General features: G+C 38.9%; 1 protein-coding gene across 2 annotated transcripts in view; it reads right to left on the reverse strand.

Moving 5' to 3' along the window:
- LOC132826461 (inositol polyphosphate-5-phosphatase A) overlaps window positions 1-13,833 on the reverse strand; it is a 518,580-nt gene that overhangs the window by 10,934 nt on the left and 493,813 nt on the right. For both annotated transcript variants that reach the window (XM_060842396.1, XM_060842397.1), the window contains exons 13-14: window positions 13,187-13,298; window positions 3,266-3,334 (exon numbers count right to left, since the gene is read on the reverse strand). In XM_060842396.1, the coding sequence (XP_060698379.1) occupies window positions 3,266-3,334; window positions 13,187-13,298 (181 nt within the window). The remainder of the gene's footprint in view (window positions 1-3,265; window positions 3,335-13,186; window positions 13,299-13,833) is intronic.

Consider the following 13,833-nt stretch of genomic DNA (forward strand, 5'->3'; position numbering starts at 1 on the left):
CCCACCCCACTCCAAATAGTACTCACAAACAGCAGTACTTAACCTTGTTGATATTGACTACTGATGGCATATATCTTTGGTGTGTCGTTAAAAAGCTTTCATATGTAAGGAAATCAACAAATTAGTGTTAAAACATCATTTCCAAAATTAAGTTTTAAAGTTGGACTTTATACATTAAAGAATTAAAAAAGAAATCCCCCAGGAAACTTGAAGAGTTGAATCCTTATGCTGTGTATTCAAGATTTCAATAATGTTATCCTCTGATATCAACAGCTTACCAGACATTATAGTGAACTTAATGCCTATTTAATGTACATCAGTTATTTAAAAACATTATTGTTTTGACTCGACTTTTAATTTATAGAAATTCTAATTTTGATCTCGACAGGAATCCACTGTATACTTTCAGCCAGTTAGATTTCTTTATTTACTTGCGTAAATGTTGTTTTTAAACAGACCAATATCAAAACAAAGTACAACATAGTCACAATGGACAAGTATGACAAAGGAGTTATGAGAAAAGAGGGGCCAGGAATTTGGAGACAGGGCAAGATTGCACAGAGGAGCCAACAGGGGGTCAAGAAGAGGGTGGGTGGGAACCTGGGGTTACAGGGAAATGGCAAGCGAAGATTTAGGAGCCTCAGCAGTTAGCGAGGGGTGGAAGAAAAGCAAAGGGTGGATAGTTGGGAGGTGAGGAATCATGATGGGCAGGAGTCAAAGGAGCGGGTAGTAAATATAAGGGACCGGAAGTCAGAAAGGGGTGCAGAGTGTCAGAATGGTATTAATGAGACATGATGGGGAGTCTGGGATGCAGCAAGCAGTCAAGGAAGGGGTGGGCAGTAAGGTTTAGGGCTGGAAGTGGCAGGTGGTTGCAAAGTGCCAGAGAGGGCAGGAAATCTCAAAGATGTTAAGGTGTCAGCAGGGGCAGGAGGTGTCAGAGTAGTGGAAAGGAGAGAGAAAATGATTGGGGTGACAGAGAAGGGTTAGTGAGGCAGGTGGGGACTTCTCAGAGGTGTTGGGAGTCAGAGGGCTTTTGAATTTGTGCTGGACTCAGATGCTGGGGTCTCAGTGAGTGGTGGAGTCAGGATGGAGTCAGACGTTGAAGCTGAGGAGTGTTGGAGTGAGCAGCAGATTCCAATGTTGGAGTCTCATCAAGAGGTTTGGTGACTCAGACACCAAGTGTGGTGGGGACTGAAAGAGGATTTGGGTGTCAGAAAAAGGCCAAGAGTCAGACAGACACTGAGAAATGCATAGAACAGTTCTTGTTCTATAGCAGAAAAATACTAAAAATGATCAGAAATACAAAGCAGCTGCTTTAACACCCAAAAGAAAACGGTGAATGGTGTAAGTTTGGATTGTGTCAGTATTGAGATCAGACTCAATGAAGGGCAATTCTTAAAATATTAGCTTTCTCAGATCCAGTGTGCATCCATCACTTTAAGGTAAGAATTCTCAATTTCACGTGTCATAATTCCTTGTTTTATTTCTTATAAAGTTTCCTTGACTGCGACCTGAGTTGACAGAATGAAACAAGGAGTCGGTATTGGAGAATTGAAAGTGAATTCTGGAGTATATGTGCAACATTACTATCACATTCTTGAAACAGACCTTATCACACTCTTACTTATATATCCAATATCTTCCAAAAAGACTCCAGCACGGTCTGCACACTGTTCAGGTTTAGTGGCCATTTTGTTCAGTTCTACAGCTAATCTCAGATATTTTACTTATAAAGTTGACTAAATGGAAAGGTTGGTATAACCAAGTGGGACAGGGGCATTGTATCTAAAATTTAATGCACCGGACAAGAACAACAGTATTATATTGTGAGCAAAAACAAATTGCTGGAGGAACTCAGCAGGTATCTCCAAAAATACATGTTTTAATTTCAGATTTCTAGCATCCGCAGTTCTTTGTTTTTTTGTTTCGTACTGTATTAGGCATTCACAAAAATCCACAATGAACCACAACTTGAAAAATCTGACCTTCAGATGGCACACATTGTTGAATGAGCTTTTATTCCATAGAATCCCTGCAGTGTGGAAACAGGCCATTCAACCCATCAAGAGCACACCCTCTGAAAAGCATCTCACCTAGATCTGCTTCTAACCTGTCTCTGTAACCCTGCATTTCCTATCACTAATCCACCTAGCCTCCACATCCCTGGTCACTATGGGCAAGTTAGCATGGCCAATCCACCTAACTGCACATCTTTGGACTGTGGGAGGAAACTGGAGCACTAGGATGAAACCTACCCAGACACGGAGAGAGAATGTGCAAACTCCACACAGACAGTTGCCTGAGGGTGGTATTGAACCCAGATCCCTGACACTGTGAGACAGAAATGCTAACCACTGAGCCACTGTGCCACCCAATTCCCATTCGGCAGAGATTGCTTGTCAGGTGGGAAAGAATTGCACCTATGCACGTAAGTGAGTAAAATTAATCAAATACAAAAAGTCTGATTCTATGGTAATACACTGCATTAGGCATTTGTAGATTTGCTTCACCTCTGAAGAAAATGACCAATAACCCAGACCTAATGCAATTGGTTCTTAAAATCTTAAAATCTGAGCCAAAAATAATAATGAAGTGTATTGTACTATGCTTCTATGTTCTATTTGAGGGCACAGTGCAACCAAGGTTTCCAGCAGACTTTGACACAATGCATTTGGGAATGACTTCAAGAATCTAAGAAATATAAGTTAAAAGCTTTATGTGTAATATCAACGTATTAGCATCTATATATTAAATGCACCCAGCTATGGATATTTTCAAATGGATTAGTGACCATGTTTAGAACGACCAGGGATTTGTTACAGATAATCTTGGGGTGGTGGTGTGGGGAAGAGATTTAAAGAAATGGGAATCAAACTATTTCAGCTTGGACTGAGCAATTCATAGCCTATAAAATTGCAGCCAAGGAATGAGATCATTACATCATTTAAATTCTAAATACGGTGAAAGCAGATTACCAAGCAGTTTGAATTTAAACTGCTTAGACCATGTGGTTTTTCCAGAGTTGCAATTTCTGACCACAGAAGTTGATTGAGTCGTGCAACCAACTAAATTATAATTCAATACTTACTTGTTACAACTTGAAAGTCAATTCGTATATACCTTTTGGGAAATAAATTATGAGTAAAAGGGAAATAAAAATAATCAGCATACAACATGTCATACAGTAATGTTACCAATAAGAAGAGACAATAGCATTCATTGCATTCAACAAAACTATTGAATTTAGCAACAAAGTATTCTTTACCTTGTGGTCCCCCATGCAAACATTTGGTCCAATGTTGTCATAGATAACTGACTTCTCATCATTTTCTGCCTGTAAAACAGAGATCACTTTCTTTAGAGACAGAGTGGCTATTCACAGCAAAGGTCTTTTTCACAATTGCTCTGCTGCAAAGGCAAATATTTAGAAGCAGTGAGAAAGCAATCTACAAGAGTTTTAACAAACAAATAGAGCTGGAAGGCCACCCCTGCAAGGATTTGTTAAAACTGTTCCAAATGTCAGTGAACTATTTGCTCCAGCAATTACAAATCAAAACCAACATACTGTACAGGGGTGGTGAAAGGTAGCAGACAGAAGACCATCATTCTCAAAGTAGCTGAATAAAGTTGCTAAACAATAATTCTATCTACAAGATGGTGTTTGTGCTATTACTACGTGGCATTTTCTAATATTGATGATTTTGTTGTTTCTGGCATCTTTATTCATGACAGATTACACCATATAACAGCTTGATTATTTTAAACTGGATGCAAGTACTCAGATAATTGCCCACAATTTTTGAAAAACTGTATTAGGGACCATTAACACATAATCATTAAATACTTTGCATTAATTTGCACACAAAGCCACCAAAAATAAGCAGATGATGTAGTAATAAACATTGGTTATAAAAACATTTATGTCTTCATGTAGTTTAAGGCATCAATTTATTTCTATTGCAGTGCCAGTCTTTAATTAGTAACCCGTTGTGTATTTCAAAAGAAGTTGAATTTAAGACCAGTTCTGTTGGAGTAAGTCCTACTTATGGCGAATTTTTATTTATACAAAGAGCCTTAATTTCTGTATTATTTGTGCAGAAGCACAGTTATCTGATTATATCAATTGGGTTTTTGAGGTCAATGATTTTCCTGTCGTTCATTCTGCAGTGTTTTATTAACAGCTGCACTTGAAAGTTTTGATTCTTAGCATTTGTAACTTTGCATCACAATTATTTGATAGCCTAATTCCCTTAATTCTATTTTGTCCCATTAGTAGGAGAACAGGATTTCTGTTTTGTGCTGTGCCGTGTGAAAGGGCAGAAGAGTGGGTCAGGGTTAAATACACATTTATGTGGTGTCTCCAGGACTGCCATCAGCATTTTACGTCCTCTGCACTGTTGCATGAGCTTCAACCTGATGAAGTTACTATGACAACCCTGAATAGGGCCCAGTGGAGGGTCTTCACATTTTTTTAATAAGTTGCAAGAAGTTTTACTGTGTAATACTCCTGTCTCTGACAAGGCCAAATTCTGAATGACATTTAGAGAATTGCTTTGTGAAGAAAGAGTTTTGGGATTGGACAGCAAGTGTTTTTCGCAGACCTATGAATGCCTCGTGAAACTGATGACCAGACAAAAGAAAGTAAATGAAACCAATTGCTAAGCGTCTTAATATTAGGAATAGAGTGAGACACTCTTAAAGTTTACTGTTTTAAACTAACATTAGTGAGACTCAAAAGGCCAGTTCTACATCTGATACAATGTATGGGAAATTTTCACTGATGTTTTTAGCTTAGATTGGGAAGAGGCAGTGAAGGCTTCTGCAAGGCTATCTGAATGGGAGGTCATCTGCTGCTGTGGGGATGGTCTGAATGGTTTTGGGTGAAGCAGAATCAGATTCCTATTATGGCCTTATTCCTGATGTAATATGACGAGTATCCTTCTCCGCGAGTTTGTCTCAGCTATTCTACGTAAGTTTATTTCCATTTGTTCAAAAATGTTTAAACATTTTTCGTTTGATAAAATAATTATGGATTTGCAAAGGGAACTATATGGAACACAATTTGAATAGAGGGATCAGCAAAATGAATCCGCTAATCATGATCAATCTGTAATAATACACAAAATCATGGTGAGACCTTGGGGGGGCTGGGGTCTCATTGCCAAGACAAAGCTGCCTCTTTATGCGAAAGCCCATGAATCAAAAAGTGAGACCAGTGATAGTCCTTCCCCAGAGATCACGTGCCAGAGTCTGGAAGTCTCAAGAGCTGCCAGCCAATCAATCAGAGGCTGGTAATTCTGGAGCTCAGCTGAATAACAGACAGGCTCTTGAGTCCCAGGATCACAGAATGGCACAGGCCACCGATAAATAATGGCAAGACAGGTTCCTTGGTGTGTGAATCATGGGAGATAGGTACAGGAGGGTCAGCAGACTGTGCTGTAGCTTTCAGACTGTGTTCGATTAAGGACACCACCACTGCCCCCCACCCCCCCCAAACCACCTCCACAAACCTTAGCCACCGACCCCCTCTCCCCCTCAAGCCACCTCCCACCCTGGAAACCATCAAGCTGGTTACATTATGTATGCCACACGGTGGCAAGTTTTTCTGCACCAATGGCAGGATGAGGCCGTTAGATGGCCATTAATCAGCGATGTGGCTGACTTTTAACTCTGATATGATCTCACTTGTTACTCAGTTCAACTGAATTCTGGCAGAGGCAGAAAAATGGTTGGGTTCAGCTACACTACCATCCAGCCAGATTAAACAGCCTTCCCAGCTCCAAGCTCAGTACCACAGAAAACAGAGAATTCTGCCAATCGCTCTTCAAAACTTTTCAAGCAGCTACGGAATAATTGGCATCTATGCTTAAAGGTTTATGAAACTAACAATGGAGTGCACTGTACTTTTCATTCGTGACTGAGAGACAAGGTCATAAATTCACTTCTTACTGTCTAAATGGACTGGAAAATGGAGAAGCTCCCCTAAAAAAAGGCAAGCTCCGTGGATATATATCCAGCACTTGGCACTTCATGCTCTAGTAGGAGTTCTTGAAGACATGCATCGATATAGAAGAAGGTTGTAGTTGTTAATGAAAAGTCTCAAGAGAGCTGTCCAGAGCTCCATACTTGCGTGATCCGGATCTCTGAGAAACCAACTGAGGGCTATCAGGCCGACAGTCCCATGGTAGAATTGATGATTGCTGTATAAATGTTGCGCATCTCTATCATTCAAGAAGATGTCATCCATCTGAAGAGGTGGATGTGGGGTTTTGGTTTAAGAATGTGCCAGCCATGATTATGCACTCTAATGCTGAGCTAGACTTAGGTCAAACATAGGAGAGGGATTTGAACTCTCAAAACAAAAGTCCTCGCAATCGAGCCAAGTAGACTTGAACTAATGGAAAAATAACAGACAAACTGACTGTTCTGAAAAAGGGTCACTATACCCAAAACATTATCTCTGCTCTCTCAGATGCTGCCAGACCTACTGAATTTTTCCAGCAATATTTGTCTTCGACTTCCAGTACCTTCAGTTCTTTTTTTTTTGTTTAATGATTTTATTTAAGTTAGCATAGAATAAAATCTTCACACTTTCCCACTATTACTTTTCTTTGGAAAGCATGCACAAATATTCATCTCTCCTGAATTAGGTATACCACAGGGTAGACACAGTTGCATGACCTGTGATACCTCGCATCTCAGAAGAGGGCACACAAGCAAATCTACCCAAAGTTTAACAACCACAAGATTTCTTCTTTGCTGTAAGTACAGGGTGTTGCCTCCTGGGGAGAATCTAGAACCGGGGCTATAGTTTAAAAATAAGGAGTCGTTGATGAGGAAATATTTTTTCCTCTTAGAAGGTGTGGAGTCTTTCAAATTCCCTTCCTCAAAAGGCAGTGGATGCAAAATCTTTAAACATTTTTAAAGTAGAAGTGAATAGACTCTTGATTACCCAAGGGATGAAAGATTATTGGGGTACTCAGGAATGTAGAGCTGAGGTTAAATTCAGATCAACTATGATCTTATTGATTGGCCGAGTAGGTTCTAAGGGCTGAGTAACCCATTCATGTTCCTATTATCTCCCATTTAAAGCAGTCCTAATTGCACAATTTAGTTTCTTTGCGAAATTGGTAAATTAGAAATGTTCCCTAAATAATGCTTCCTCTATTCTAATTTTAGTGGGATTATTGAACACGTTGAGCTTTTTTCTAAACAATATCAAACTGTTGCTTTGCCAATTCCTTCTTGTCACCTCTCTGCCTGGAATCTCCTGCTCACAGCTTTTCTCCCCAATCTTTCTGCTTTTTGCTCCATTTGGCCCAGCCCTTATAAAGGCCGCAGTCTATTGCAGTTGACAACTTTGGGAAGGGTCTAGTGGTGCAGTGGTAGTGTCACTACTTTGGGGCCAGAACTTCCAGGTCCACCTACCCTGAGATGTGTCATGACATATCTAAAAAGGTTGATGAATAGAAGTACAACTGAAGCTTTGGGAGGTACACCTGAGCAAGCAGCCAGGTTAGAAAGCTCCATACTGACAATGTTGCACTCCTCAAGTACTACAGTTAAGCATCAGCCTACTCATTTGCTCAGCCCCTGCAGTCGGGCTGTAAGAAATACCTGCTGATTCAGAAATAAGAGAGCTACCATTGAGCCAAGAATACCTAAAAACCCCTCATTCTCCTTCACAAGTAAGCCAAAAGTGCTTACAACTTATTTTTATTAAGACCTCTAAAAGTTATGTTGAAAGATGCAAATCACTGTACAACAAAGATGCAAAATGCCATCCATATGAATGGCTAGACAAAATATATGACATTTGAAAGAATTTGGCAGGACGGATTTCTATTTGTCCTTCGTCAGTATCCTGGCCAGTCCCAATTAATGTGGTTCTGCACTAACAGTATGGATGAGAAATTGGTGAACACATGACAGAGCTGAAACAAGAGGCACAGCTGCCATGTGCACAGTTAGTTCAAGTTTCATTTTAATTCCACGGGTGAGCTGTCAGCGCCTGTTAAACCAACAGAGGCAGCTTGTTTGTGCCGAGGATTTTTAGTTTCAGTTGGCTACATTGTAGTATTAGTTCTCAAGTAGATCATTTGTGGGGAGGAGAACAGGAAGGGTTAAATGGTGTGAGTAGCCAGTGGTACTCTAAAGTGCTAAGGAGCTGGCTCCTAATAGCTTTGTGTGAATTTATATTATTTTTAAATAATACAAACTAACCAACATTGTAAAAGACGTGCAAGCCCTCACCTGTTCTGCTCAGTATAGCCCCATTCTTTGAAGTAATCAACTATTTTGTAGTTTCTTTTCCATTTTAGCAATCAGATCAGAGGAATATCATGGGCAACATGTTCATTGTCTCCATCCCAGTACAGCAAAGCACCATATTTTATTTCCAACATTGTACACTTTCAAAATTTACTATTGCGCTGTCAGCTTGGAGTATAAACCCGTTTGCCCTGCATTCCATGGTGAAGTTAGCATCACAGTATTTAAAAGAAAAATGATCTATTCATCCATCAGTTATCCATTGAGAGGAGGTACAAAGATTGTTGGAATAAAAGTATCTATTTATTGTTATTCAGCATTTTTGTCAATGGTTCATTCTCTCACTTTATTTTACAGAGGCATAAACATAACTTGGTTCAGTCCATACGACGGGAGAAAGGTCAGGATCAAGCTAAGGCTACACTCCCACCTATTAGCAAGTTAAACAAATCAATATTCTGTTCAGTTATGGAAATAACGGAATCGCCCATGATACTTTGTGAGGCTTGAACTTGTGTAAATAGAATAGGACAGTAAATAGTAAGTACAAGCTCTGTGCATCACGCTTCAATTAAACGTCATCCAAGTCTACAGTTTCTGCAGCCAGCTTTAATGTTCATTCATGCCCTACAAATCCACAGCTTCCAACTTCAATTCAGCCACCTGCTCTCATTATATTGTCTGTCCTTCTTCAGTTGTAAATTAAGTAGAGGATCATCTTAAGATCAATTCAAATTGTGTAAAACTCTCAGGATCAAATTTTATTTGTGAGATGTACCTTATATAAAAAAAAACGACCGGTACTTCACCCACCCATTTTTGGCTCCCCTGCAAGCTGAGTTGAGCATAAAGCATTAAGGGAGCCTGTATCCATTCAGTCACCCACAACTAACAGGGAATGTATGGAGACAAGCAGCTGCCATGGAAGCAATGGATTCAAATAGGAAAACTGGGTTTGAATTAGGTCTCATCTATGAAAGGATTTGCGAAAAAAAAGGTTCCTGTGAGTCTGTTACTTCATGCTTGTGATGTACAGTCAAATGGACATCACAGAAAATTAAATAAACTCACAACATAAAACACAAGAAATCAACAATCTTCTAATTAGTTTTGAATGCAATGAGCTGCTTTAAGGTCACACACATTATTATAAAGCACTATTCCCCACAATCAAAATGTAACCTTTTATATGTATGCATGGACACTTTCAATATTCTGGAATCATCATGTAGTCTTGGCAGGAAGTTCAAGTGCATTCATCAAATTCAAGATGATAATTTTCAAAAGCAGTTTAAAATTGTAGATTTTCGGCTGCATAATCTTAAGACAGATAAACAAATTACAGCAGCACACAAGCAGAAACAAACCTACACTTCACTGAGCATTCATTATCACATGCTATCAAGCAGTTATGCAGCTCCGTAGCAGTGGCCAACCTTTGGTGTGTTAGGGCTCAGAAAGCATAAAATAACATGATGGTGAGTTAACGGACCATGGTATGATAGATGATGTTGCACAGCGGCTGTTTACAGCTCCATGTCTGTACAATCTGTAACGCCTAGTGCATTGTGCTCAACATGCCGTTTGCTAATATGAAACGATTCACACATTAGCTAGGCCACCATCTCCAGTATTCTAAAGTGAGCTCTCTATCTGTATGATTATGTATCTGAGCAATCACAAGAGGCAATAAAATAAATGTGGAAAGTGATACAATCTAATTATAATGCAAAATCATTTTACGGATCAGATGCTTTATTTTTTATTCTGAATCGGGAAAGATCAATGAAGGGGGAGAGTGAGAGAGAGAGACAGTTTACTACTGCAGCAGTATTAAAGTGATGAAAATGAACAGCAGAAGCCAGTCAAAAGGCAATACAGTTCAATTAGCTAAGAAGTACAAAGACTAAAAAGTGATAGTTACTGAACGATAAAAACCCTGAAAACTTGCAGTTGCAAGTAACTGATCAGCTTGATGTCTATATAAACTGTACTATTGTTTATAACTGACTGATATGTCAATTAGATAATTCAACATATCAGGCAGTAATAGAGTTTAGAAGCCAACTTGCATAAACCCTGAATGCTACATTGTCATGAACAAAACCATGATATCAAAAATTAAAATCAAGTAATTCAGCAATCAGCACTGATTTGCAATATTGCAGTATATTTCACACAATGCCATTTGTAGATAACAAAAGCAGTTTTGATTTCAATCTTCAACAGAAATCACCATTCAATGAGTCGTGTGAGAACCTGTTAGGTACTAAACATGTGTCTGTTTCATGCTCTGAATACACACTGAAGTCCATAGACTACTGCTACTATTCTGTCAGAAGCAGTTCAAAACAGAAAGAAAAATGAGGGAAAAATCGATGTCAATAATTTTAATCAGGACTGAAAAAATCCAGAACTAAGCTACTGGTATCTTAAGAAGAGCAATGCAAAATGTGAAATTTTCAAAAAGATTCATCTTTCTATGAGTACAAATCAAGCAAACATTTAGTTCTTATGTAAGGAGGAGTTAAGCTTTCATAGTACTGCGATTATGATATAGTTAAAGTTACTTGAAGTACAGATGGTATAAAGCTAATGCACATGAAACGTTGCATCAAGTAAACAGCTTATTTTTGCTACACAGCAGTATAATGATTAGGGCTTCTGAGTGAATTTGCCTGGTCAAGGAATCAAGGTGATGGTAATATTGCTGGGGAGTGAGCGACATTAAGAAAGGCAGAGACAGGACCAGACTGACAGAGTCATACATGCAAAGAGATAAAGAATTGGATCTAGGGAAAATGCCTATTTTGAGATTATCTAGTTGATGGCCACTATTAAAACCAAGCTTAGAAATAGTTTTCTTTACTGTTTATAGCAAGGATGTGTGGATAATTGAATAACTTTGTAATTAAATATTTGTTTTTCTTTAAAATGGCCTTGATATAATCAGAGACCTTTGTTCTTTATATGTTCAATGAAATGATGAATATCATTTGCTGCACACAGTTATGTATGTATAAAAAATTATATGCTGTCTGATTTTCTCTTCATTCCTGAATTTATTGTGCAAAGGTTCTGAACTTGCTATCTGGTGAATTCTTGCTCCAACAGAGGACAAAGTTACGGTAGATAATATTTTTATGCATTGAATTTACTCAGAAACAAACATTTTTATGCAAAATTACAGCACACGGGTCATAGCTCAGACTTCTTGTATTGTGTACAAATTCAGAGGATTTATTGTGGATGCTAACATCGCACCAAAACGCCTGCTTTCTAATCACCTGATGATGGAACATTGTAGAGTCTCAGAGAAGTCTTGTGAATGGACAGGTAATATAAATTGGAAATTAAAGTTTTAAGGGATACTAATCAATAAATTAAAGTCTTTGTATGCAGTTTTCCCTTCCTGAAGGTTGTGAGAAAGGCAGCCAAAAGGGGAAATAATTCAGCAAGTTGACTCGAGACAGACATTTCACCTTTTTTGCTACTTTACTCATTTAAAGCTTAGCAAGAACATCCATTGTGGATGTTCTTGAGTAATCTGCAATGAAGGCACCGAAGTGGTTAATTAACAGCCATTTAAAGGTCTTGGTTCACCCCCTTCCTTGTTATTTACCTTCCTGGCAGGTGAAAAAAGTAGCTGGTTTCCCAAATGGGTAACCAGGTTAACCTGCCTGCTGTGTTGGTGGGTGTGCTTCATTTATGCCAATCTTGGGCAATTAGAAACATGGATGGTTGCAAAACCACACCTCCATGTCTTTTAAACTGAACCCCATACCCTCCCTCGATTCTCCTCTCCTCACAATCCTCACACCATGAGAAGCAGAAGAAAAGTACGTATCGACTCAGGTTTGGATCCTCTCAAGCACAGACCTCACCTGATGGTCTTAAAGAACCAGAAGATACAAAACTCTGATTAGGCAGGAGTTTCTGGTGAGCCAGGATGTTACAGTTGAAGCCTGACAATAGACCGAGAAACTCACTGGTCAGCCCTTAGCAAGCTGAATGGCATCTGATCTGGTGAACTTTCTCAACAATAAGGTGGCCAATTAGTTGACACCTAATCTACCTGCAGCACACTTAATCTAAAGAAGGAAAAAATACTGCCTTAGCCTTCATGGCTATTGTAAGCAGTGTGCTGAGTGCAGTTTTTTTTTACCAGAAGCTGGTTGTCATGACGAGTGTAGTTTTCCAATTGTACAGTCTAGTGAGATGGCCAGATATTGCTGCTTAAGTGATGAAAAGATGGTGCAGTGACAAATTGTACAAGAGAAGCAACAGTTGCTAGTAGAATGAAAGGAAACCAAATGCTGAATATGAATTCATCATACATAGCAAAAAATAAATTATCTTGTTCCTGTTTCTACCCTTATTGCCAGCTATCTGATTTCTCTGAAGCCTAAAAGTTGTAAGTAAGTATAGGGTAGTTGATACCTGATGAACTTTCCACTGCAGATTTTTCCACCTCCAGGTGGTAAAGAAGAGAAAGTTTTACATAATTTTAAATAAGCAATTCCTGATTCCCATTCATTAGTACTTTCCAGTTAGTTAATTTTATTTTGAAACTTGAGGAGTTTGACATTTAAACAATTTCATATCAGTTCTGTAGAGATTCTCCAGTGTGGAATGCACATTATGATTAAGACAGGATAAAAATAGGCATTGAACTTGAATCTGCAAGATTTTCATGTCGGGCAGTATGGCACGAGTGAAAGTGAGGACTTCAGATGCTGGAAATTATTGTGGTGATGGAAAGTTGTAGCAGGTCAGGCAGCATCCGAAGATCAGGAGAATCAATGTTTCGGGCAAAGCCCCTTCATCAGGAATGGTATCTGAACTGTTTTGAGTAAATATTCATTCTTACATTTACTTTAGTTTAAAGGAACAAAATTGTGCATGAACTACTTACCTTATAAATAAGGTCCCGTGCTGAATGAGACAAAAGGATACGATCACACCATGAAGGGCACCTTGTATTCATGTACTGCTTTCCCTGATTTGAGTCCTCACTGTATGGATAACTGTAAAAGAGAAGTCAGAGTAAGCAATCCTTTCTTTAACCAGGAAGAATTATAAGATATATGTTTGTTACTACTAGACTTGGCTGCTCCCAGCCAAACTCTTACATTCTATATTTTGTAAACTTGTGGTCACCCAGACGGTTTTTTTATGCACCAGCTTGTAACAAAGTTTCATAAACCCATCACAAGGATATGCATTGGTTTCCAGTTACATGACACTTAGAGTCATAGAGATGTACAGTACAGAAAATACCCTTTGGTCCAACTCGTTCATACCAACTAAGTACCCTAAATTAATCTAGTCTCATTTGCCAGCACTTGGCCCATATCCCTCTTAACCCTTCCTATTCATATATCTGTCCAGATGCCTTTTAAATGTTGTAATTATCTCCACCACTTCCTCTGGCAGCTCATTCCATATACACACCACCCTCTGAATGTGAAAAAAAACCCTTCAGGTTCTTGTGAAATCTTTCCCCACTCGCCTTAAACTTATGCCCTCTAGTTTTGGACTCTCCTACTTGGGAAAAAAAAG

This window comes from Hemiscyllium ocellatum, chromosome 22 (genome assembly GCF_020745735.1).
Source record: "Hemiscyllium ocellatum isolate sHemOce1 chromosome 22, sHemOce1.pat.X.cur, whole genome shotgun sequence".
Taxonomy (NCBI): domain Eukaryota; kingdom Metazoa; phylum Chordata; class Chondrichthyes; order Orectolobiformes; family Hemiscylliidae; genus Hemiscyllium; species Hemiscyllium ocellatum.